The 24474-nt window shown below is 42.6% G+C and overlaps 1 protein-coding gene across 6 annotated transcripts in view; it reads left to right on the forward strand.

Annotated features, from left to right (window-relative positions):
* fbxo25 (F-box protein 25) overlaps positions 1 to 24474 on the forward strand; it is a 44992-nt gene that overhangs the window by 4925 nt on the left and 15593 nt on the right. For 3 of the 6 annotated variants that reach the window (XM_033021692.1, XM_033021687.1, XM_033021686.1), the window contains exons 2-7: positions 6464 to 6564; positions 8063 to 8112; positions 8193 to 8285; positions 15477 to 15570; positions 18815 to 18999; positions 21457 to 21639. In XM_033021692.1, the coding sequence (XP_032877583.1) occupies positions 6464 to 6564; positions 8063 to 8112; positions 8193 to 8285; positions 15477 to 15570; positions 18815 to 18999; positions 21457 to 21639 (706 nt within the window). Of the gene's footprint in view, positions 1 to 6463; positions 6565 to 8062; positions 8113 to 8192; positions 8286 to 15476; positions 15571 to 18814; positions 19000 to 21456; positions 21640 to 24474 lie in introns of those variants that run through there. The other 3 variants (XM_033021691.1, XM_033021690.1, XM_033021688.1) reach the window with 3 other exon arrangements.

Below are 24474 nucleotides of genomic sequence, written 5' to 3' on the forward strand. Positions count from 1 at the left end.
AAGAATGAGTGGGGACCTCATTGAAACATACAGAATAGTGAAAGGCTTGGATAGAGTGGATGTGGAGAGGATGTTTCCACTAGTGGGAGAGTCTAGGACTAGAGGTCATGGCCTCAAAATTGATTGACGTTCTTTTAGGAAAGAGACGAGGAGAAATTTCTTTAGTCAGAGGGCGGTGAATCTGTGGACTTCTTTGCCACAGAAGGCTGTGGAGGCAGTCAGTGGATATTTTTAAGGCAGAGATTGATAGATTCTTGAATAATACAGGTGTGGGGGGTTATGGGGAGAAGGCAGAAGAATGGGGTTACGAGGGAGAGATAGGCCAGACATGATTTAATGGTGGAGTAGTCATGATGGGCCGAATGGCCTAATTCTACTATTATTCCTTATAACCTTATATTTAATACAATATACAATATAATGTATTATTATATTAAAATATAATACATTTTGAACTTGGCTTTAGAGGAAAAACACCGTATTCCTAACATTGAATTGGAGCTCTTTTAAAACTAAATTCCACGTATTTCAATGTTATTTCTTTTTTTTAACACTTAAATTTTTATTGATTTTTAAGAGATATATAGATAGATAGATAGATATAATTTATTGCCACACAACCAGGGTTGGTGGAAATTTGGGTTGTCAGCAGCAGTACAATAATAAAGAACACACAATAGAACTGTAACACAAACATCCACCACAGCATTCATCACTGTGGTGGAAGGCACAAAAATTTGGCCAGTCCTCCTCCATTTCCCCCCCGTGTACAGGACCAGAGTCCAGTCAGTCCAGGGTCGGCTCTTCCTCACCGGAGACCGCGGCTTTAGATTGTTGTAGGCCGCAGGCCGGCGGTCGAGATTTAAAGTCCCCGCCGCAGCCAGAAGCACCGTAGACTGCAGGGCCGGCGGTCGAAGCTCCCCTCCAGGGGTGATGGTAAGTCCATGCCGCACCCACGGTAGAAGTTGGCCGCGGGCCGGCAGTGATGGCTTTTTCTTCCCCCGGGTCCCCCACGAGGGATCCCGGGCTGTAGACGCCGCACCAGCTGGAGCTCTGCAGACCGCGGCTTCAGGCTGCGACTTCAGGCTGCCGGCTGCCCCGGGCCAGCGAAACGGAGCGCTCCCCTCCAGCGAGCCCCAGCGAGGGTCGCCCGCTCCACGCCGAGAGTCCACGCTGCGCCCGCCGCTGAAGCCCCGGGCGTGTCTCCGGGAAAGGCCGCGTCGATCCTTGATGTTAGGCCACGGGGGAGGCGACCTGGAAAAAGTCGCCTCTCCATGGAGGAGGCGACCGAAGCGGTTTCCCCCTCACCCCCCCACACCACCCCCCACACAAAACACACGAAGAAACACAAAATACACACTTTAAAACATACTAAAAAATAAAAAAAAGCTGGAAAAACTGACGCGCTGCTGACATGGCTGCACACAGAGGAGCGCCCCCTACAAGATATATACAAAACAGTGCAACACCATCACCATAAATAAAACAAAGTAAGAAAAACAGCAATCAAAATTAAAAAATAAGTAGATCGGGGGGAAAAAAAAAAGTAAATTAATAAAAAAATTGGAATATGACCGTGTGGTTCATTTACCAATTTAAAAAAAGAAAAAACATTACATTGATTAGTTATCTGGAGACAATTCAACATTCATACAAACATACCATCTAGTTCTGTATAACGCAATCTTCCCATATCTAGCTCGGCATTTATCTAATTTGTGTCATGGCTCAAATAAACAGTCCATTTTTTCCCAGATCTTCTCAAATGAATTCTCCTTGACTCTCAAGGAATATGTCAATTTCTCCATATTAAAGATGTCTCGCACAATTTCTAACCACTGTTCCTGTTTTGGACTTTTTTCATTAAACTACTGCCTGGTAATGGCCTTCTTACTTGCTGCAAGCAAAACTTTAATCAAATATGTATCTTCTATTTTTACACTATCTTTAATACCCCCCAGATACATCACAGGGCAGGTATTTGGGATTTTATAACCCAAGATATTATTTACAGCTGCGTTAACATTTTCCCAGTATGGCCTTATCTTTACACAGTTCCAGAAAATATGTGAGTGGTCTGCCTCCGTACTCCCACACAGCCTCCAACAGTGTTGTTGGACAGCAAGTTGTCTGCTTTTTATTTAGGGTGTTATAAAAAAGCGAGATAGATTCTTCCAGCAAAATTCTCTCCATACTAGTGAGCTTGTGGAGGAACATTGTGTTTCACACATTTGATACCATTCTTCTTCTGTTATTTGAATCTATAATTCTGCTTCCCATTTTGTTTTTATGTAGAGCGTTGATTCTCCCCCGCTTCCCACCAGAGCTTGGTAGAAAGCAGAGATGACCCGAGACCCCTTCTGTTTGTATGCATCCACAATCACCTTGATCATCTAGTTCTGGCCTTATCTCTTTTGTAAAGTAGTCTCTTAATTGCAAGTATCAAAATAAATCTTTGTTTTCGAGACCATACTTTGACTTTAAATCTTGGAAGCTCATAAACTCGCCATTTTCTGAAACTGTATACATTGCCGTTATGCCTTTTTGTGCCCATTCTTTGAATTTTGAATCATACACCCCTGGCTTAAACTTTGAGTCATATGCGAACCACTTCAATGCGTGAACCCCTCTTTTTAATTTGTATTTTTCCACTATAACATTCCATATTTCTAACGTAAATGCTACTATTGGATCCATAGCATGTCTCAAAGCCCCTCTCAGATATTTGTCTCCCACCAAAATCTGGGTCTGGTAACCCTGTATCTCCCTTTCCATTTCTTTCCATCAAGATTCATAATCAGGTCTACACCAACAAGCCAGAGGTCTGAGTTGAGCTGCATAAAAGTATTTCCTCAGATTTGGTAAAGCCATTCCACCCTTGCTTTTCGGCAGTTGAAGTGTTGTTAGTTTTATTCTTGTTTTTTTGCTATTCCAAATGAATCTAGAGATCATTTTATCCCAGGCTATGAATTTATCTCGGGGGACATTAATTGGGAGAGATTGGAATAAATATAGTAGTTTAGGTAGGATATTCATTTTTACCGTTTGTATTCTGGCACTGAAGTCTAGGGGAAGGGTCAACCACCTCTCAACATCCTTTTTGATGTTTTCTCCAATTTTGTTATAATTAGTTTCAAACAAGTTGGAAAGTGTTTTGGTTATAGTTACACCAAGATACTGCATCATTTTAGAGTTCCATTTCAGATTATATGCATCTCTGATTTGTTGGGATGGAGAATAATTGAATGAAAGAATTTGTGTTTTTGTTATATTCAATTTATACCCTGAGTAGTATCCATATGTTTCAAATAGGTTCATTAGATTTGGGAGATATATCTGGTCGTTCAAGAAAAATAATGATATAATCAGCGAAAAGACTAATGATATGTTCTTTCCCCCCTATTTTGACCCCCTGCAGGTCTTCTCTCTGCCTTATTGCTTGTGCTAAGGGTTCAATATACAAAACGAAGAGAGTAGGTGAAAGACAGCATCCTTGCCTTGTGCCCCTCTCTAACTGGATCCTTTTTGATATGTTTCCATTTACCTTAATCCTAGCTGTAGGCTCCTGATATATTGTTTTAATACACCGAATTGCATCTTCATTGAAACCAAATCTCCTCAGTACTTCATATAAGAATACCCAACTAACACTATCAAAAGCTTTTTCTGCATCTAAACGGACCAGGACCATATTTGTATCCTTTTTTTGAGCATTATCCACAATGTGGAGGGTTCTAATATTATCCTGTGTTTGATCCCCCCGAATAAATCCAGTTTGGTCTTCATTAATCAGATCTGGTACAAAAGTCTCGAGTCTTTTGCAAATGATTGAGGTAAATAGTTTGTAGTCTACATTTAAAATTGAGATTGGCCTGAAATGTTTACATTGCTCTTTGTCTTTGCCTTCCTTGGGTAAAATGGTAATAATTGCTTCCTTCCATGATGGGGGAAGCCCTGCCCTCTTTATGGGTCCAGTTAAAGCAAGACAGGAGCAGAGGTGTTAGCTCTTTCTTAAAGGCCTTGTACCATTCTGGTGGAAACCCATCGCTGCCTGGTGATTTACTAGCCTTGAGTCTACTGATTGCAGCTTCCAGCTCCTTAACCGTAAATTGTGACGTAATGTTATTTCTATGTTGCTACTATGGCTAATAACTCAGTTGTCAGTGATATAATTACTGTTTCATTGACTTTTCATGATTTTAATAAATTCAAATTATTATTCAGAATCATTGCTTGTTTCTAATATTTTTAGCTAGTTGTAAATGGTTTTGCATGTGTTTGTATAACCATATAACCATATAACAATTACAACACGGAAACAGGCCATCTCGGCCCTTCTAGTCCGTGCCGAGCACGTATACTCCCCTGGTCCCATCTATCTGCACTCAGACCATAACCCTCCATTCCTTTCCCATCCATATAACTATACAATTTATTTTTAAATGATAAAATCGAACCTGCCTCCACCACCTCCACTAGAAGCTCATTCCACACAGCTACCACTCTCTGAGTAAAAAAGTTCCCCCTCATGTTTAGTAACTTGTCAGTTTCTTTGTTGAACTAAATTAAGGCGCATGTTGCAATCAAAAGCGCTTGAACAATTACCCCTAAACTTCTGTCCCTTAATTCTCAAGTCATGTCCTCTTGTTTGAATCTTCCCTACTCTCAGTGGGAAAAGCTTATCCACGTCAACTCTGTCTATCCCTCTCATCATTTTAAAGACCTCTATCAAGTCCCCCCTTAACCTTCTGCGCTCCAAAGAATAAAGACCTAACTTGTTCAACCTGTCTCTGTAACTTAGTTGCTGAAACGCAGGCAACATTCTAGTAAATCTCCTCTGTACTCTCTCTATTTTGTTGACATCCTTCCTATAATTAGGCGACCAAAATTGTACACCATACTCCAGAATTGGCCTCACCAATGCCTTGTACAATTTTAACATTACATCCCAACTTCTATACTCAATGCTCTGATTTATAAAGGCCAGCACACCAAAAGCTTTCTTTACCACCCTATCTACATGAGATTCCACCTTCAGGGAACTGTGCACAGTTATTCCTAGATCCCTCTGTTCAACTGCATTCCTCAATTCACTACCATTTACCATGTACGTCCTATTTTGATTTGTCCTGCCAAGATGTAGCACCTCACACTTATCAGCATTAAACTCCATCTGCCATCTTTCAGCCCACTCTTCCAACTGGCCTAAATCTCTCTGTAGACTTTGAAATTCTACTTCATTATCCACAACACCACCTATCTTAGTATCATCTGCATACTTACTAATCCAATTTACCACACCATCATCCAGATCATTGATGTAGATGACAAACAACAGTGGACCCAACACAGATCCCTGTGGCACCCCACTAGTCACTGGCCTCCAACCTGATAAACAGCCATCCACCATTACTCTGGCATCTCCCATTCAGCCACTGTTGAATCCATCTTGCTACTCCACCATTAATACCCAACAATTGAACCTTCTTAACCAACCTTCCATGAGGAACCTTGTCAAAGGCCTTACTGAAGTCCATATATACAACATCCACTGCTTTACCCTCATCAATTTCCCGAGTAACCTCTTCAAAAAATTCAAGAAGATTAGTCAAACATGACCTTCCAGGCACAAATCCATGTTGACAGTTCCTAATCAGACCCTGTTTATCCAGATGCTTATATATATTATCTCTAAGTATCCTTTCCATTAATTTGCCCACCACTGACGTCAAACTAACAGGTCTATAATTGCTAGGTTTACTCTTAGAACCCTTTTTAAATAATGGAACAACATGCGCAGTATGCCAATCCTCCGGCACTATTCCCATTTCTAATGACATTTGAAATATTTCTGTCATAGCCCCTGCTATTTCTACACTACCTTCCCTCAATGTCCTAGGGAATATCCTGTCCGGACCTGGAGATTTATCCACTTTTCTATTTTTCAAAAGTGTCAGTACTTCCTTTTCTTTGAATCTCATAGTTTCCATAGCTACTCTACTTGTTTCCCTTACCTCACATAATTCAATATCCTTCTCCTTGGTGAATACCGAAGAAAATAAATTGTTCAATATCTACCCCATCACTTTTGGCTCTGCAGATAGCTGTCCACTCTGACTCTCTAATGGACCAATTTTATCCCTCGTTATCCTTTTGTTATTAATATAGCTGTAGAAACCCTTTGGATTTACTTTCACCTTACTTGCCAAAGCAACCTCATATCTTCTTTTAGCTTTTCTAATTTCTTTCTTAAGGTTCTTTTTACATTCTTTATACTCCTCAAGCACCTCATTTACTCCATGCTGCCTATAATTATTGCAGATCTCTCTCTTTTTCCGAACCAAATGTCCAATTTCCCTTGAAAACCATGGCTCTTTCCAATTTTTACTATTTCCTTTCTTTTCAAAATATGTGTGCATATTTTGTTTAACACATATTTGACATAATTTATGTTTTGCCATAGATTGCAACAAGAGAGCAACGACAATAAAATTGTTGAAGACTGTGAGGTGGCAGCAAAAAAGAGGAAGAAAGATCACTTTAACATTAGCACACAAAGTGAATGTAAGATTTTTCACCTTCAATTAAAAGCGAACAATTGACACTTTCTGGATGTATTATTTAGTCATTGTGTTTAGTCCCAAATTAAATTGCTGTTTATTTTTGCTAATATTTTTGGTCCTTGAATGTTCTAATTTCCATGCAGTAATCAAGCTTATCTGTTAAGATCAGAATTGCTGATTCACAGTAGGAAGACATGAGTGATTTGTTTTGGAAAATGACAAGACAGTCTGTTTTGGGTCATTCTGAACAAGGGTCACCTGTTCCTTTTCTCCAGAGATGCTGCCTAACCTGCTAAGTTGCTCCAGTACCTTGTATCCATCTTTGTTATAAACTAGCATCTGCAGTTCCTTTCTACACGTCCAAAACTAGATCACTTTGTAGCCCCTGGCTGACGGCGTTTTCTTTAGGCCGGCATGGACAAAGAGACGGCTGACAGGAAGAAGTAGCAGCAGCAGCTGATGAGTGGGGAGGGAGCCCCACGCGACCGAGAGATTCCTGTCGGTGGAGGCGGCCGGAAGGAAGCACGGTCAGCCAGGGACTACAATACGATCGCAACAACAGTTGTGTCAATCGGATAGTGTGGCAACTGGTGAAGAAGGGCTCACTGGTGCAGACCAACGCCATTGGCGCCTAGTTTCAAGGTGAAACGACACAAAGTGCTAGATCAACTCGGCACACTGAATCAGACCTGGCCAGAAAAGTCACCTGTCCATGTTTTCCAGAAATGCTGCCTGACTGTATATTAACCAGCGTCTGCAGGTCTTTGTTTCTATTTGGTTTTGAGGTGATTCTGATGTGTAGAATCTGACTGCGTAAGGGTTGACAGAACGTAACCCTTGTGTAAGTCGGGGAGTGTCGATGTAGGCCATTTTCTTCCTTGGCCATGATTTGATACAAATGAAAATGTATAAAATCATGAGAGGAATAGATCAGGTAGATGCACAGAATCTCTTGCCCAGAGTAGGGGAATCGAGGAGGGCTAACTTTTTCACACAAAGGGTGGTGGGTGTATGGAACAACTTGCCAGAGGAGATGACTGAGGCAGGGACTATCCCAACATTTAAGGAACAGTTAGACAGGTACATGGATAGGACAAGTTTGGAGGGATATGGACCAAGTGCAGGCAGGTAGGACTAGTGTAGCTGGGACATGTTGGCCGATGTGGGCAAGTTGGGCTGAAGGGCCTGTTTCGACACTATCACTCTGATTTTGAGTGTGGGAAGTATATTTCTGCCTTCAGAAACCGTGTTTGATTTAAACACATCTTTAATGAGCACTAAAACTTAACAGCGTTGATGACAACAGGTTGTCAGTGCATCCTAACTGCTCGAACTGCCAGTGCCGGGAACGAGTGTTAGTATAAGTGTTATAGTGGGGTGGAGTTAGTGATGCTGGCTTATGTGTGATTGGTTCACATGCATCATCAATCTACAGAAAGTGTCAATCTTTAAAACGTATTCACAAAATAAACTCCAATTCAGATTTATTTTTTTTACAGACTTCTATCGGGAAAAGTGGATCCATGTTCATAAAGGAAGTACTAGAGAAGTAGGTTGTTTTTGTACATGGCTGTCATTGCCAATCTCTTGAATGCAATTTGTCTTTAAATCTTCCATCTTCACTTCCAGAGACATGGTTATTGTACACTGGGAGAAGCGTTTAACCGTTTGGATTTTTCAAGTGCAATTGAAGACATGAGAAGATTCAACTATGTTGTTAAAGTAAGTTGTTAAACTACTCTCTGAATTGCAGAGAGTATATATGCCTTTTGAATTAGCAAAAGTAGTGTGGTGGTGAGCTTCCAATACATTCAATTGCTTTTCTGTTACTGATGACAAACTGGTACAACCAGTATGGCTGCTGCGTCGCAGCTCCACAGACTAGGGTTGATTGTGACTTCTACATGGAGTTTTGTAATCCCTGTGACTGCATGGGTTTCCTCTGGGTTCTCCCACACCCCAATGCTGTGTGGGTTTGTAGGTTAATTGGCCACTATCAATTGGCCTGGCGTGTAGGTGAGTGGTGAGATTGATGAGTTTGTAGATCTAATCTCTTGGTGTTTAGTCCAGCTGTAAAGCCTGAGCTATGCTGCACTTGCAGGCCAAAAACACTTTTGTTTGCACTCAATAAGCCATGGATGATAGAAACATAGAAACATAGAAATTAGGTGCAGGAGTAGGCCATTCGGCCCTTCGAGCCTGCACCGCCATTCAATATGATCATGGCTGATCATCCAACTCAGTATCCCGTACCTGCCTTCTCTCCATACCCTCTGATCCCCTTAGCCACAAGGGCCACATCTAACTCTCTCTTAAATATAGCCAATGAACTGGCCTCGACTACCCTCTGTGGCAGGGAGTTCCAGAGATTCACCACTCTCTGTGTGAAAAAAGTTCTTCTCATCTCGGTTTTAAAGGATTTCCCCCTTATCCTTAAGCTGTGACCCCTTGTCCTGGACTTCCCCAACATCGGGAGCAATCTTCCTGCATCTTCCTAGTCGGCCACCATTTAGATAATAGTCTGCTTTCCTGTTTTTGCCACCAAAATGGATAACCTCACATTTATCCACATTATACTGCATCTGCCAAACATTTGCCCACTCACCCAGCCTATCCAAGTCACCTTGCAGTCTCCTAGCATCCTCCACACAGCTAACACTGCCCCCCAGCTTAGTGTCATCCGCAAACTTGGAGATATTGCCTTCAATTCCCTCATCCAGATCATTAATATATATTGTAAATAGCTGGGGTCCCAGCACTGAGCCTTGCGGTACCCCACTAGTCACTGCCTGCCATTGTGAAAAGGACCCGTTTACTCCTACTCTTTGCTTCCTGTTTGCCAGCCAGTTCTCTATCCACATCAATACTGAACCCCCAATGCCGTGTGCTTAAGTTTGTAAACTAATCTCTTATGTGGGACCTTGTCGAAAGCCTTCTGGAAGTCCAGATACACCACATCCACTGGTTCTCCCCCTATCCACGCTACTAGTTACATCCTCGAAAAATTCTATAAGATTCGTCAGACATGATTTACCTTTTGTAAATCCATGCTGACTTTGTCCAATGATTTCACCACTTTCCAAATGTGCTGCTATCCCATCTTTAATAACTGACTCTAGCAGTTTCCCCACTACCGATGTTAGACTAACTGGTCTGTAATTCCCCGTTACTAACTGGTCTGTAATTCCCCGTTGTATCCCGTTGTATCTAGAGCAAATCCATTCACTTAAATGAAGTACCGATGGACGTCCAATGCGTTTACAACTACATCCCCACCACCAGGAAGGTCTCGAGGCTTCCCGGTTCTTCCTTAAAACAAGATCAAATTAGTTTCCCTCTAATGCTCTCCTCTGCCTGGCGAACTTGTGCTCCCTTTCAACAACTCTTTTGACCACTCACATTTTCTTCAAGTTTAAAGTGTAACATAGAACATAGAAACATAGAAAATAGGTGCAGGAGGAGGCCATTCGGCCCTTCGAGCCAGCACCGCCATTCATTGTGATCATGGCTGATCATCCCCTATCAATAACCCGTGCCTGCCTTCTCCCCATATCCCTTGACTGCACTAGCCCCTAGAGCTCTATCTAACTCTCTCTTAAATCCATCCAGTGATTTGGCCTCCACTGCCCTCTGTGGCAGGGAATACCATAAATTCACAACTCTCTGGGTGAAAAAGTTTTTTCTCACCTCAGTCTTAAATGACCTCCCCTTTATTCTAAGACTGGCCCCTGGTTCTGGACTCGCCCGACATTGGGAACATTTTTCCTGCATCTAGCTTGTCCAGTCCTTTTATATGTTTCTATAAGATACCCCCTCATCCTTCTAAACTCTAGTGAATGCAAGCCTAGTCTTTTCATTCTTACCTCATATGACAGTCCCGCCATCCCAGGGATCAATCTCGTGAACCTACGCTGCACTGCCTCAATCACAAGGATGTCCTTCCTCAAATTAGGAGACAAACTGTACACAATACTCCAGATGTGGTCTCACCAGAGCCCTATACAACTGCAGAAGAACCTCTTTACTCCTATACTGAAATCCTCTTGTTATGAAGGCCAGCATTCCATTAGCTTTCTTCATTGCCTGCTGTACCTGCACGCCAACTTTCAGTCACCGGTGTACAAGAACGCCCAGGTCTCGCTGCACCTCCCCCTTACCTAACCTAACCCCATTGAGATAATAATCTGCCCCCTTGTTTTTGCCGCCAAAGTGGATAACCTCATTTATCTATATTATACTGCATCTGCCATGCATCTGCCCACTCACTCAACCTGTCCAGGTCACACTGCAACGTCCTAACATCCTCTTCACAGTTCACTCTGCCTCCCAGCTTTGTGTCATCCGCAAACTTGCTAGTGTTGCTCCTAATTTCCTCTTCCAAATCTATATTACTAAAACTCTGATCTTGACTGCTTTTGGCCCACTGTGCTGCGATTTCCGACAGAACGCCGCCACCTACGACCGTCATTTTTGGCCACCACGCTCAGAGGCCCCCTCCGCCTTACGGGTGCAGAGGATTTTTCCCACCGATGACAAATCAGAGAGATATTAATGTTTTTTTAAAAATTCACCATTCTCTCTGCTGCCCCTGCTGGAGGGAGGGGGAGGGACTGTAAAACCAGGAAGTGTTGTGCCTCACTCAGTCTCTGCAAGATGAATGAAGCCAAAGGTCACGTCTCTCTGAGCTCTGAATAACACTGAACAAATGTCTACACAACTGTGAGTCCCCTTAATGTGGTTTGAAAATGAAAATATGGTTTGTTTGAAGTTAAAAGGCACTGCCTGCAAATGGTTGTTTGGGTGCTTTGGTTTGAAGTTGAAAGGCACTACTGCAAATGGTGGCTTGAGAGCTTTGCTTTAAAGTTGAAAGGCACTACTTACTGCAAATGGTGGCGGGTGCTTTGGCTTTAAGTTGAAAGGCACTACTTACTGCAAATGGTAGCTTGGGACCTTTGGCTTGAAGATGAAATGCACTACTTACTGCAAATGGTGGCTTGGGTGCTTTGGCTTGAAGTTGAAAGGCACTACTTACTGCAAATGGTGGCTTGGGTGCTTTGGCTTGAAGTTGAAAGGCACTACTTACTGCAAATAGTGGCTTAGGTGATTTGGCTTGAAGTTGAAAGGCACTTCTTACTGCAAATGGTAGCTTGGATTTAAAGTTGAAAGGCACTACTTACTGCAAGGTGGCTTGGGAGCTTTGGCTTGAAGTTGAAAGGCACTACTTACTGCAAATGGTGGCTTGGGTGCTTTGGCTTGAAGTTAAAAGGCGCTACTGCAAATGCACTTACTTCCTGTTTGCACCGTATATTGATTTTAGATAAAACGCTACCACTTACGGCCGTGATTTTTGGCCATCTTACTCACTCCCCCTCTGCTGAGCAGGTGTAGAGAATTCTTCCCAACAATGAAAAATAAAAGTGTTATTAGTTTTTAAAAACGTTGAGAATCTCTCTCCTGTCAATCACGCCATGAAAGCCACACCTTTTCCGGTGGGAGGGGGAGGGGTTATAAAACCCGGAAGTGTGGGTGTGGCTCAGTCTCTGCATGATGGAGGAGGGAGAGGTCACGTGAATCGACTGAACACACTGAATGTCTACTGAACTGTGAGTGTGGTGTTTTGTGTGGTTTTATGGTGGTTTCACCCTGCATGAAATGGTATGAAGCTGCATTTGAATTTGGTGGCCTTGCACCCTGCTTGAAGTGGAATGAAACTGCACTTGAATTTGGCGGCCTTGCATCTTTTTGAAGTGGTATGAAACTGCACTGAATTTGGTGGCCTTGCACCCTGCTGAAAGTGGTATGAAACTGCACTTGAATTTGGTGGCCTTGCACCCTGCTTGAAGTGGTTGGAAACTACACTTGAATTTGGTGGCCTTGCACCCTGCTTGAAGTGGTAGGAAACTGCACTTGAATTCAGTGGCCTTGCACCCTGCTCATAGAGGTAAGAAACTGTACTTGAATTTGGTGGCCTTGCAACCTGCTTGAAATGGTAGGAACATGGATTTGAATTTGGTGGCCTTGTACCCTGCTTGTAATGGAATTTCAAGGAATAGTCATGAGTCTACTGCCAGCCCACCAGCCGTGAGTGAGCTGCCAGCAGATCAGGCTTGAGGGACTGAGCTGCCACCCCAAGAACCACTCCAGAAAGCCCTTCCACTGGCCACCAATATTGGAATTGGTGGAGAGGTGGAAAATTGCGTCGGGGGAACAGCCCTCCCATGTGAACATGGGACCCAACGGGTCCCACTTAGTCTAGTCATTAATATATATGGTAAACAGTTGGGGCCCCAACACCGAGCCTTGCGGCACTCCAATCGCCACTGCCTGCCATTCTGAAAAGGACCTGTTCACTCCTACTCTTTCCTTCTGGTCTGCCAACCAATTTTTTATCCATGTCAACACGCTACCTCCAATACCATGTGCTCTAATTTTAGTCACCAGTTTCCCGGAGCCATGGGCATTGGCATTGGTCCCAGCTATGCCTGCCTTTTTAGTGGTTAGGTTGAACAGTCCTTGATCCAAAAGTACACCGTTCCAAACACTACAGTGATGACTGAATTGGGGTTTCCTGCACCCATGCAGAACTAATTTCATTAACTCTACCACCAACTTCCACTCTGCCTGCATTCACTTGGACTATCTCTGACTTCTCTTTCCCTTTCTTAATATTCCTGTCTCAATCTCAAGAATAGTTAATCGACTGGTGCCTACTACAAACTTGCTGACTCCCACAGTTATCTGGACTATTACTTACCTGCCCTTTTCTTGCCATTTTCGCCTGCAATCAGTCTGAAGAAGGTCCTTGATCCAAAATGTCACCAATGCATGTTCTTCTGAGATGATGCCTGACCTGCTGGGTTACTCCAGCACCTTGTCTTTGTTTGTAGTCTTCGCTTGTTTCTTCAAGAAAATGCAATGGTGCAGCTGGTAGAGCAGTCGACTCACTGTATCAGAGATCTAAATTTAATCCAGCGTCCTTGGGTCCTGTTAGTGAGTAGCTCAATTCTGCACCGCTGATCTGGAATATCTATTCATAGAATGCCATCCCCTTTATGTATTAAGGGAAATCACCTCTACCATTTAGTGGGCAGTCCAGATACCACCTCAATACATGGATAGGATGTGTTGAGCAAATGGGATCAACTTGAATGAGGCATCTTGGTTAGCGTGGACGAGTTGAGCCAAAGGCTGGATTCTTTGCTTTATGATTTTATGACTTAAGGGCCAGTCCCACTTTGCCGTAATTTGCGCCTCATTTACGCGTCATATGTAAAATAGGCCGACGTGTCATCATGCCGTCTGGTGTGCTTGACGTCATTAGAACACCCTGCGGCGCGCGGCGATGCATGGTTACGCGCGGTGACGTAACCATGCGTCACCACGCGATACATCAGCTTGTGTGCCCAATGCATCAGCGTGTGTAGGCGATACGTCACTCAGGTGCCGTGCGAGGATTTCATGCAGCACGAAATCCTGGAGCGCCGCGCGATACCACGCGCAACTCCACGCCTCTCCATGCGCCCGTCCCGCGCGATCCACATGCTTCAGAGTCCCCCTCCAGCTGTCTGGGCCAGAGGATTTTTCCCATCGATGAAAAATAGAAGACTTATTAATGTTTAAAAAAATGTTGAGATTCGCTCTCCTGTCAATCACACCATGATTTTTTTTTTCCTCACCTCAGTCTTAAATGGCTTACCCTTTATTCAAAGTCTGTGGCCCCTGGTTCTGGACTCACCCAACATTGGGAACATTTTTCCTGCATCTAGCTTGACCAGTCCTTTTATAATTTTATATGTTTCTATAAGATCCCCCCTCACCTTTTCTAAACTCCAGTGAATACAAGCCTAGTCTTTTCAATCTTTCCTCATATGACAGTCCCGCCATCCCAGGGATCAGTCTCATGAACCTACGCTGCACTGCCTCAATCACAAGGATGTCCTTCCTCAAATTAGGGGACCAAAAGTGTACTATTGGGTTGCATCGCAGCTTGGGATGGGAACAGTTCTACCCAAGACAGCAAGACATTGCAGACTGTTGTAGAAGTAGCCCATTCCATCACACAGACCAGACTCCCCCTCCACTAACTCCATCGACATGCCACACTACCTTGGGAAAGCAGCTAATATAATGAAATACCTGTTCCACACAGGTCATTTCTCTTTCTCCCCGTTCCTGTTGGGCAAAAGATACAGATGCTTGAAAGCACACACCACCAGACTCGGGAATAGCTGCTTCCCCTCTCTTATCCAGGTTTTGAACGATCCTTCCATAAGCCAGGGTACTGTCCGAATCTCCTCTACCCATTGTAACTGCACTTGAATTTGGTGGCCTTGCACCCTGCTTGAAATGGCATGAAACTGCACATGAATTTTGTGGCCTTGCACTCTGCTTGAAATGGCATGAAACTGTACTTGAATTTGGTGGCCTTGCACTCTGCTTGAAATGGCATTAAACTGCACTTGAATTTGGTGGCCTTGCACCCTGCTTGAAGTGGTAGGAAACGGCACTTGAATTTGGTGGCCTTGCACCCTGCTTGAAATGGAATTTCAAGGAATATCCATGAGTCAACTGTCAGCCCACCAGCCGTGAGTGAGTTGCCAGCACACCAGGCTTGAGTGACTGAGCAGCCAGCCCAAGAATCCATTCAGCCCACAATGTCCATACTAGCTCTCTGGAAACCAGACCCTTCAGCCCACAAAACCCATACTAGGGCTCCAGAACGCCCCTTCCCCACTGGCCACCAATATTGGAATTGGTGGAGAGGTGAAATATTGCGTGGCCAGTGGCTGTAATTCATTGCGCCAAGCAGTCAACTGAACAGGAAGGAATTCTCGATTTTAATTTTAATAAGTGCATTTAGCCTGCAGTGAAGTGCAATTCATTGATATTTGTAATACTTTTTTAACTTAACAGCTTCTTCAACTAATAGCAAACTCGCAGTTAACCTCTTTAAGTGGAGCTGCACAGAAGAATTACTTCAATATTTTGGAAAAGATTGTTCGGAAAGGTAAATTTAATCTTTTAAAGATTAAAAATGTTCCGTGTGGTCTTCAAACTATACTAAATCACTTTTTGCCAATACCTTTTGATTTTGTTGCAATTTGTTTAAATTTTAAGTTCAGAGGATATACAGTAAGCATATTTTCTTCTATCTTTTGGCACTTGCAGAGTGGTATTTCACCAGAATGGCAGACTGGGTATTTAAAACAGAAGAGATTGGAAAGGTGCTGTGTACAAATACGAACCATAATGTCAAACCAGAACATTTATTTTGATCTATAGTAGTAGGAAATTAGGCAGGTCATTTGAATTGAAAAGTAGAGTGGGAACAGGCCCTTCGGTCCACTGAGTCCACTCAGTATCTATCACCCATTCTCCCTAGTTCTATGTTATCCCACTTTCTCATCCCAGACTGTCAATTAACCTGCAAACCCGCACGTGTTTGGTTTGTGGGAGGAAACCGGAGCACCCGGAGGAAACCCGTCCATTTCTCAGAAGAATATATAACTCCGTATACTCAGACAGCATCTGATGCCAGGATCGAATCCGAGTCTGTGGTGCTGTGAGGAAGCAGCCCTACGAGCTGCGTCATTGTGCCGCATGCAACTGGATTTGTGGAGGTTATTGTGAATGACCAAGGCTGGGATGCAACTGCATGACTCATTATTGCCATTGTTATTCACTCTTTTAGAACTCTTTCCTTTCATCTTAAACCCATGCCATGATTTTGATACCCATACCATTGAAACAAATTTTGATTATCTACCCTATCCATGCCTCTTGTAATTTTACATCTTTATCAGGTCACCCCTTAATCATCACTCCAGGGGGGAAAAAAACAATCTCACCAACAACTAAAATCTTGCAGTCCAGGTGAATCTCCTCTGCACATCCAGAGGAACACATCCTTTCTATAGTGTGTTGGAAAAAAATATACACAATAATTTGTGCAATCTGACCACTGTTTTGGAAATTTGCAACATAACGCCCAGCTTTTATATCCTATTCCTTGAGCTGTGAAGGGGAGCATGACATTCCTTAGTCCCACACCGTTTGCTGTCTGTCCATTCACTATTTGATTTATGGTGTCATACAGCACGAAAACAGGCTCTTTGACTCTTCTTGCCCATGCTGGCCAAGTTGTCCCTTCTACTTGAGTTCCTCCTGCCTGTGTTTGACCCATATCCCTTTAAACCTTTCCTTTCTATGTAAATGTCTTTTAAATGTTGTTCTCGTACCAACCTCAACTGCCTCCTCGGGCAGCTCGACGCATATACCTACCACCTTCTGTGTGGCAAAGGTTGTCCCTCAGCTGCCTATTAAATGTTCCTCTCTCCATTAAACCTATTTCCTGTGTTTCTTGGTTCCACTACTCTGGGTAAAAGGCTCTGTGCTAGTCCTAGTTTGCGCAGCCTCTCCTTATAGCTCAGGCGCTCAGGTCCTGGCAACATCCTCGTAAACCTCTGCACTCTTTCCATCTTACCAACATCCTCCAAATGTGACCTCATCCAAGTCTTGTACAACTGTAACGCAGCATTCCAACTTCTATACTCGGTACCTTGACTGATTGCACCATTTTACTTTGCATCTTCACTGCACTAAAACCAAGAGGAAAAAACGCACAACAATCACACACGAGAAACAGCAGACTGTACCTTTTACTCCTCTCCTCCTCTGTTTAGCCTCCTTGCCTCAGTGACAGTGAAATGATGTTACAGTTAGAGAGAATGTGCAGATTTTTTTTAAAGTGCAAGGGTTGCAATGTGGTAGGTTGGGAGACCAAGATGATACATGAACTTATGAGAAAACTGTTCAGAAGTTGTCTAGAAGCAACAGAGAAGAAGCTGTTCTGTATCTGGTGGTACATGCTTTCAAGATTATGTAGTTTCTGCCCATTGTGCAAATGGTCCTTGATTATGTTGGCTGCTTTCCTGAGACAATGGAAAGTGTACACAGCATGCAAATTAAATACAGATGATTAGATCTGGGCTGTGATAAAATGTGATGTTTCCTGCTATTGTGAATAACTTGCTGTTAAACAATAATTTTGTAGTTTAACTTGATTCCTTCCAATTGTCATAGTCATACAGCACAGAAACAAGCTCTTCAGCTGAACTAGCCCATGCCAACCAAGGTGGCCCATCTACACTAATCCCACCTGTGTGGTTGGCTCATAATGGTTTTGTTTTTGCAGTGGTCAAAATGGGAGGGAGAGATCTATCATTATTTGGGCAGCTATATAGATAGGAAACATTTGGAGGGATATTGATCATCTTGGTCAGCATATTTCAGTGCTGAATGGGTTTGGAATCTTCATCTCATCTTTGGAAATGGTCATCAAAGTTCAGCATGATGTTCCATCCTTCACCCTCACTTTGGAAAATCAGACCACCTGGCTGTGCTCCTTCCTATGTGTAGGCTTCGATTGAAGAGTGCCTCTCCAGCTATAAGGATTACAACAAATACTCCATCGAACTTCACATCATAGCCTGGTTTGGCACCTTGAATGCCACAGAACAAAGGAGACCAGACTGCTGGGTCTATCACAGGGACTGAAGGTATCTATAGGAGGCACTCTCATAAAATGCCAGCCAATATCATCAAAGATCCTCACCACCCTGCGCATGCTCTCATTTTGCTTCTAGCATTGGGAAGAAGGTACAAGAGCTTGAAACCAAAACCACCAGTTTCAAGAACAGCTTCTTCCTTGCAGCCATCAGGCTCTTGAAGACTGCAAAACACTAATGTCAGCAAAAATGACCCTCTATGGGTTTGTTTTTGGTTGCACTTCTTTTGTTGCTCTTTTGTGGTTATTAATTTAATGTATTTTTGAGTTATCTGTGTTATTGTGCTTACTGGCCTGTTAAGCTGCAGCAGAGAATTTCAATGGTCCATTGTCGGTACATATAATAATTAAACACTTTTGACATGACTCTTGAAAGTATCTTTTCATTAAGCTCAAATACCCTGCCTTGATCTTTTCAGAAAGCGGCCGTTGAATTTAAAGTTCAGGAGCAAGAACAGCACTGGAACAGGCTATTCGGCCCATGAGCAACTTGCATTTTGTAAACTCACTGAATTCTGTCTGTAACATTATAAGAAACTGCATTGTAATTGCACAATAACTTCAAACAAAACCCAATGCCTAAAAGATAATTTGGATTTCTGGTATGCCTATGCATTCCACTTATTTGTATCTTTTTTACAATTAATGTGTAAGGACTGAATCATGCCATCTTGTTCTGTTACAGTGATTGAGGACCAACAGAATCCTCGACTAGTCAAAAACCTTCTCCAGGATCTGGGTTCTGCACTCTGTATCCTGGTTCGTGAGGTGGGAAGGTGTGTCCTTGTTGGAAACATAAATATCTGGGTTTACCGAATGGAAACAATTCTGAATTGGCAACACCAGCTAAATAATCTGAAGATTACCAGGGTAGGAATAATTTAAAAAAATATTGGTGTCACCCATTTAAAAAATTTTTGCTTTAACATTATTGATCAAGTAATTTTAGGTGATTGACGTGTGTAAATTGGCCTATCCATAATGCCCTACGATTTTTTTAATGTATATTATGATTTTTCTTTTTTGAACGTTTAATTGTGGTTACACCCTGTATGGCTCAATTGTTGCTGTTCTAAACCTGAGCCATGCAGCACAAGGCTCTTGGGTTAACAATGTCTGTGCCAAAATTGAGGCCAAGATTAACTCTTATCTGCCTGCACGTAATCAATATCCAGTATTTCCCTCCATACTCGTGTACCTCATTGAGCGATGCTGACTCGAAGGGCCAAATGGCCTCTTCCTGCACCTATTTTCTATGTTTACCTATCCGAAAGTCTCTTAAATGCCACTATTGTATGTCTCCTCCAGCAGTGTATTCCTGGTATTCCACACTATGAATATTTTTTTTAAAAACTTATCCTGCACATCTCCTTTAAACTTTGTCCCTGTCACCTTAAATCAAAGACTACATGTATTTGATATTTCTAACCTGCGAAATGGGGTAGACAGTCAGAACTTATGCACCTCAAAATGTTATATACTTCTATTAGGTCACTCCGAAACCTCGGCCGTTCTCGAGAAAACAATCCAAGTCTGTCCAACCCCTCTCTGTAGCTAAGCCTAATCCAGACAGCATTCTGGTAAACTACAGTTGCATCCTTTCCAAAGTTTCCACATCCTCCCTGTAATGACTTGAGCAGAAGTGCACACAATACTCCAAATGCGGCATAGACAAAGTCCTATAAAGCTACATCATGACTTCCTGACCCTTTTACTCCATGCCCTGATTTGTGAAGGCAAGCATACCATCTTTACCACTCTATCTAAATGTCGCTGCTTTTGGGAAGTTATGGACTTGGACCCCAGGTACATCTTGGTTCCCTCTGTACATCAATAATTCTCACTTACAAACATGAAATCCTGATTTAAAGAACAAAATGTGACAATGTAATTAGTATGGCATCATGAATGTATATAAATTAGTTAAAGATGCCATCTGCCAAACATATTTCTCTGGAATATCTGATTAGCAGTTTGGCACATTTCAGATGTTACTTTGTGAAAGGTATTGGTGCACCAAGTTGTATTGGATAGTGTAGTGTCGAAAATGATCGAAGCCATTTAGAACAGAGACGAGGAAACACTTTTTCTCACAGAGAGTGGTGAGTCTGTGAAATTCTCTGCCTCAGAGGACGGTGGAGGCAGGTTCTCTGGATGCTTTCAAGAGATAGGGCTCTTAAAAATAGCGGAGTCGGGGATATGGGGAGATGGCAGGAACGGGGTACTGATTGGGGATGATCAGCCATTATCACATTGAATGGCGGTGCTGACTCGAAGGGCCCAATGGCCAACTCCTGCACCCATTGTCTATTGTGTATGATAGTTGACTTTTGCTAAAATAGATTTTTGTTCCTGAGGTAAATCTCCCAAAGTGGTTTTGTTTATGCAGATCTCTTTAGATGCAGAGTTAGAATTGGAGGTGGGACTGTGGGGATAGTACAAGTGGTGAAGAGAAGGAAGAGTTGTGGTGGGAGGGGAGGTAAATGGACGGTGGGCACAAAAGGGGATCTTAAATCCCAAAAAGGATGGATGAAATTTAAACAGTGTTTGTAAATCTCAAATCCACCATTACTTGTTGCTTGTGAGAGAACAAGCAACCGTTTTGCTCTTACGAGGCAGTTTGTACTGTAGAATCTTGAGGGGACTGTGGTGATTTCTAATGAAGAAAGCAGTTTCTTGGAACTTTTGAATCTAGATGGACAGAAGAAGCTAAACAGTTGCCATTTAATTCTAGCACTTCTTACAGGCCATGAGTAGCAGGAATATTTCCCCAAAGCTCGACAAAGTTGACAAAAAATGAAACCCTGACTAGCTATATTTCCACCTGTTGATTCTCTGGATTAAACTTGTCTGACTTGTGCACCTTGGCTACTTTCCGTAAAGATGGAAAGGCAACTGAGAAAATATGCAATGTATGTTTTAGAAGTTCACTTTTATCTGGATTGCTAGATAGTACTTTCCAAATTTAAGCATGTTCTTCTGAGGAGTTATTACTGAAGTGTTTAAGAAAGAACTGCAGATGCTGGAAACATCGAAGGTAGACAGAAATGCTGGAGAAACTCAGCGGGTGAGGCAGCATCTATGGAGCGAAGGAATAGGTGACGTTTTGGGTCGATACCCTTCTTCAGACTGATGAATGGTCTCGCCCCGAAACGTCACCTATTCCTTCCCTCCATAGATGCTGCCTCACCGCTGAGATTCTCCAACATTTTTGTCTATTACAGAAGTGTTATCATTTTGGCAAAATTTGAATCTTTTTGTTCTGGAATATTTGAGTACTATTTAGATCAAGCCAATAACACAAAATGCTTTTTGTTGTATATACAGAGAATAGGTAATAGTGTGACACTGAGCGACCTTCCACTTCATATGCAGAGAAGTATTCTGCATAGGTTTTCTGATGGCCTGGATATTATCAACTTGGGGCAGGTGACCTCTACTCTGCACATGCTCAGTGAAGATAAACACCTGTGGAAAAGTCTTTGCAAGTACCATTATTCAGAAAAGCAGGCAAGTATCAGCTGACATTGAATGTGCTTTAAATGAAAACAGTAAACATTGTACAATTAAATATGTTTCGTCTACTCCACTGCAAAATCTCCTCAAGGTATGTCTACTTTGAAGAGGCTCTCCTCCTCTCTCCTTCCCCCCCCCCCCTTCCCCCACATCAGTCTGAAGAAGGGTCTCGACCCGAAACGTCGCCAATTCCTTCGCTCCATAGATGCTGCCTCACTCGCTGAGCTTCTCGAGTATTTTTGTCAACCAACAATTAAATACTAGACTAAGTGGGACCTGTTGGCTGAAGGGACTGGTTTCCAGATGGCTAGTATGGACATTGTGGGCCAAATGGATTCTTGGGCTGGCAGCTCAGTCACTCAAGCCTAATGTGCTGGCAACTCACTCATGGCTGGTGGGCTGGCAGTTGACTCACGACTATTCCTTGCAATTCCATTTCAAGCAGTGTGCAAGGCCACCAAATTCAAGTGCAGTTTCCTACCATTTCAAGCAGGGTGCAAGGCAACCAAATTCAAGTGCAGTTTCCTACCACTTCAAGCAGGGTGCAAGGCAACCACATTCAAGTGCAGTTTCATGCCACTTCAAGCAGGGTGCAAGGGCACCAAATTCAAGTGCAGTTTCATGCCATTTCAAGCAGGGTGCAAGGCCACCAAATTCGTTTTTTCTAAAATCAATATACAGCGCAAACCGGAAGCGGTCAAGATTAGACTTTTAATTATATAGATTTTCAAACCATATTTTCATTTTCAAACCAACCACATTTTCATTTTCAAACTTCATTTTCAAACCACATTAAGGGCACTCACAGTCAGTAAAGCCACACTCACGGTTTAGTAGACATGTGCTCAGTGTTATTCACAGCTCAAACTGAGAGTCGTGACCTCTCGCTCCCCCATCTTGCAGAGACTGAGGCACGTCCACACTTCCATTTATAGTCCTTTCCCCTCCCATCGGAAGGTGCGTGGCCTTCATGACGTGATTGACAGGACAGAGAATCTCAACAATTTTTAAACATTAATAAGTTTTTTTTATTTTTCATTGATGGGAAAGATCCTCTGGCCATGACAGCTGGAGGGGGACTGAGTAAGATGGCCAAGATAGCAAGCCACCAATTTATTGTCTGTACAATCTTGTTTGTCATCTAATAAATAGCTAAACAGCCAGTTGTCCAAATGCTGCTTGCTGGGGAACAATGCTATTCTCTCTTACATTCTGAAAAAAATACATTCCCTATTGTATGTTGGTTTCTGTCCCCTAACTGCCCCCCCTTAAATTCAATAACCTTGAATTTTGCTCACTTTATTGTATGATATTTGCTATCCTCTTCTTGCGTTCCTACTACAGCTCATCAAATGCCATTTCTCTTGCATGTGCTAACTTTCATTAATTTGCCTTAATTTTGATTAAGGTTTGGAAAAGTGAAAACAAATAGAATCGATTGTGAATTTTTGGTAAGATGCATTTTGATGAGAAATTATTCATTGTTTTCTGCTTTTAAATGCAAAACAATGTTTGATCTAAATTCAATAGACCAATTTTTTCAACCATTTGTATGGATGCAAATTGCCCACAAAAGGTTTATTTAAAAAAAAAAAAAAAAAATCTCCCCCAGTGAATTACAGCAAAAATGATAGGAAATCATAATGCAATCTTGGTGTTAACAGTAAACAATTTACTAGAAACTGAACTAGATCGCGACAAAGAATTGAAGGATTGCAATGATGTACATCATCACTGAATCTCAAAATGTTATCACTAAACAGTTACATACATAGAAAATAGGTGCAGGAGTAGGCCATTCGGCCCTTCGAGCCTGCACCGCCATTCAATATGATCATGGCTGATCATCCAACTCGGTATCCCGTATCTGCCTTCTCTCCATACTCCCTGATCCCTTTAGCCACAAGGCCCACATCTAACTCCCTCTTAAATATAGCCAATGAACTGGCCTCAACTACCTTCTGTGGCAGAGAGTTCCAGAGATTCACCACTCTGTGTGAAAAATATTTTTCTCATCTCGGTCATAAAGGATTTCCCCTCTATCCTTAAGCTGTGACCCCTTGTCCTGGACTTCCCCAACATCGGGAACAATCTTCCTGCATCTAGCCTGTCCAACCCCTTAAGAATTTTGTAAGTTTCTATAAGATCCCCCCTCAATCTCCTAAATTCTAGCGAGTACAAGCCGTTATTTGTTGAATGCTCTGATGTATTCTTGGTTTATTTTCCTTCTCAAAGTAATGTCATAGAACAGCACAGGAACAGGCCCTTCAGTCCAACAATGTCCTGCCAGACATGATGCCAGGTTAAACTAATCTCCTTTGCCTGCACATGATCAATTTCCCTTTCTTCCCTGCATATCCATATGCCTCAAAAGTATTTTCAATGCCACAATTGTATCTGGCCCCATCCCTGGTAGTGTTCTAAGCACTCCCCACTATGTGTAAAAACAAAACTTGACCGTACATCCTTCAAAATTTGTCTCTCTCACCTTAAAGCAATACCCTCTAGTCTTTCCACCTTTGGGGGCGAGGGAGAAAGTTCTGTCTGTCTATCCAATCTCTGTCTCTCACAATTTTACATCTATCAAGTTTCCCCTTAACAGATTTGAGAGAGAACAATCCAAGTTTCTCCAACCTCTCCTTGTAGACAATACTCTCTAATCCAGGCAACATTCTAGTAAACCTAGAATATGATCATCGACATGGGTGGGTGCCTGGAATTCTGCACCATCTCCAAAGTCTCCACATTCTTCCTGTAATGGAGTATCCAAAACTGCACACAATGTCCAAATGCAGCCTAACCAGTCCTATAAAGCTGCAACCTGACTTT

Source organism: Amblyraja radiata, chromosome 5, assembly GCF_010909765.2.
Source record: "Amblyraja radiata isolate CabotCenter1 chromosome 5, sAmbRad1.1.pri, whole genome shotgun sequence".
Taxonomy (NCBI): domain Eukaryota; kingdom Metazoa; phylum Chordata; class Chondrichthyes; order Rajiformes; family Rajidae; genus Amblyraja; species Amblyraja radiata.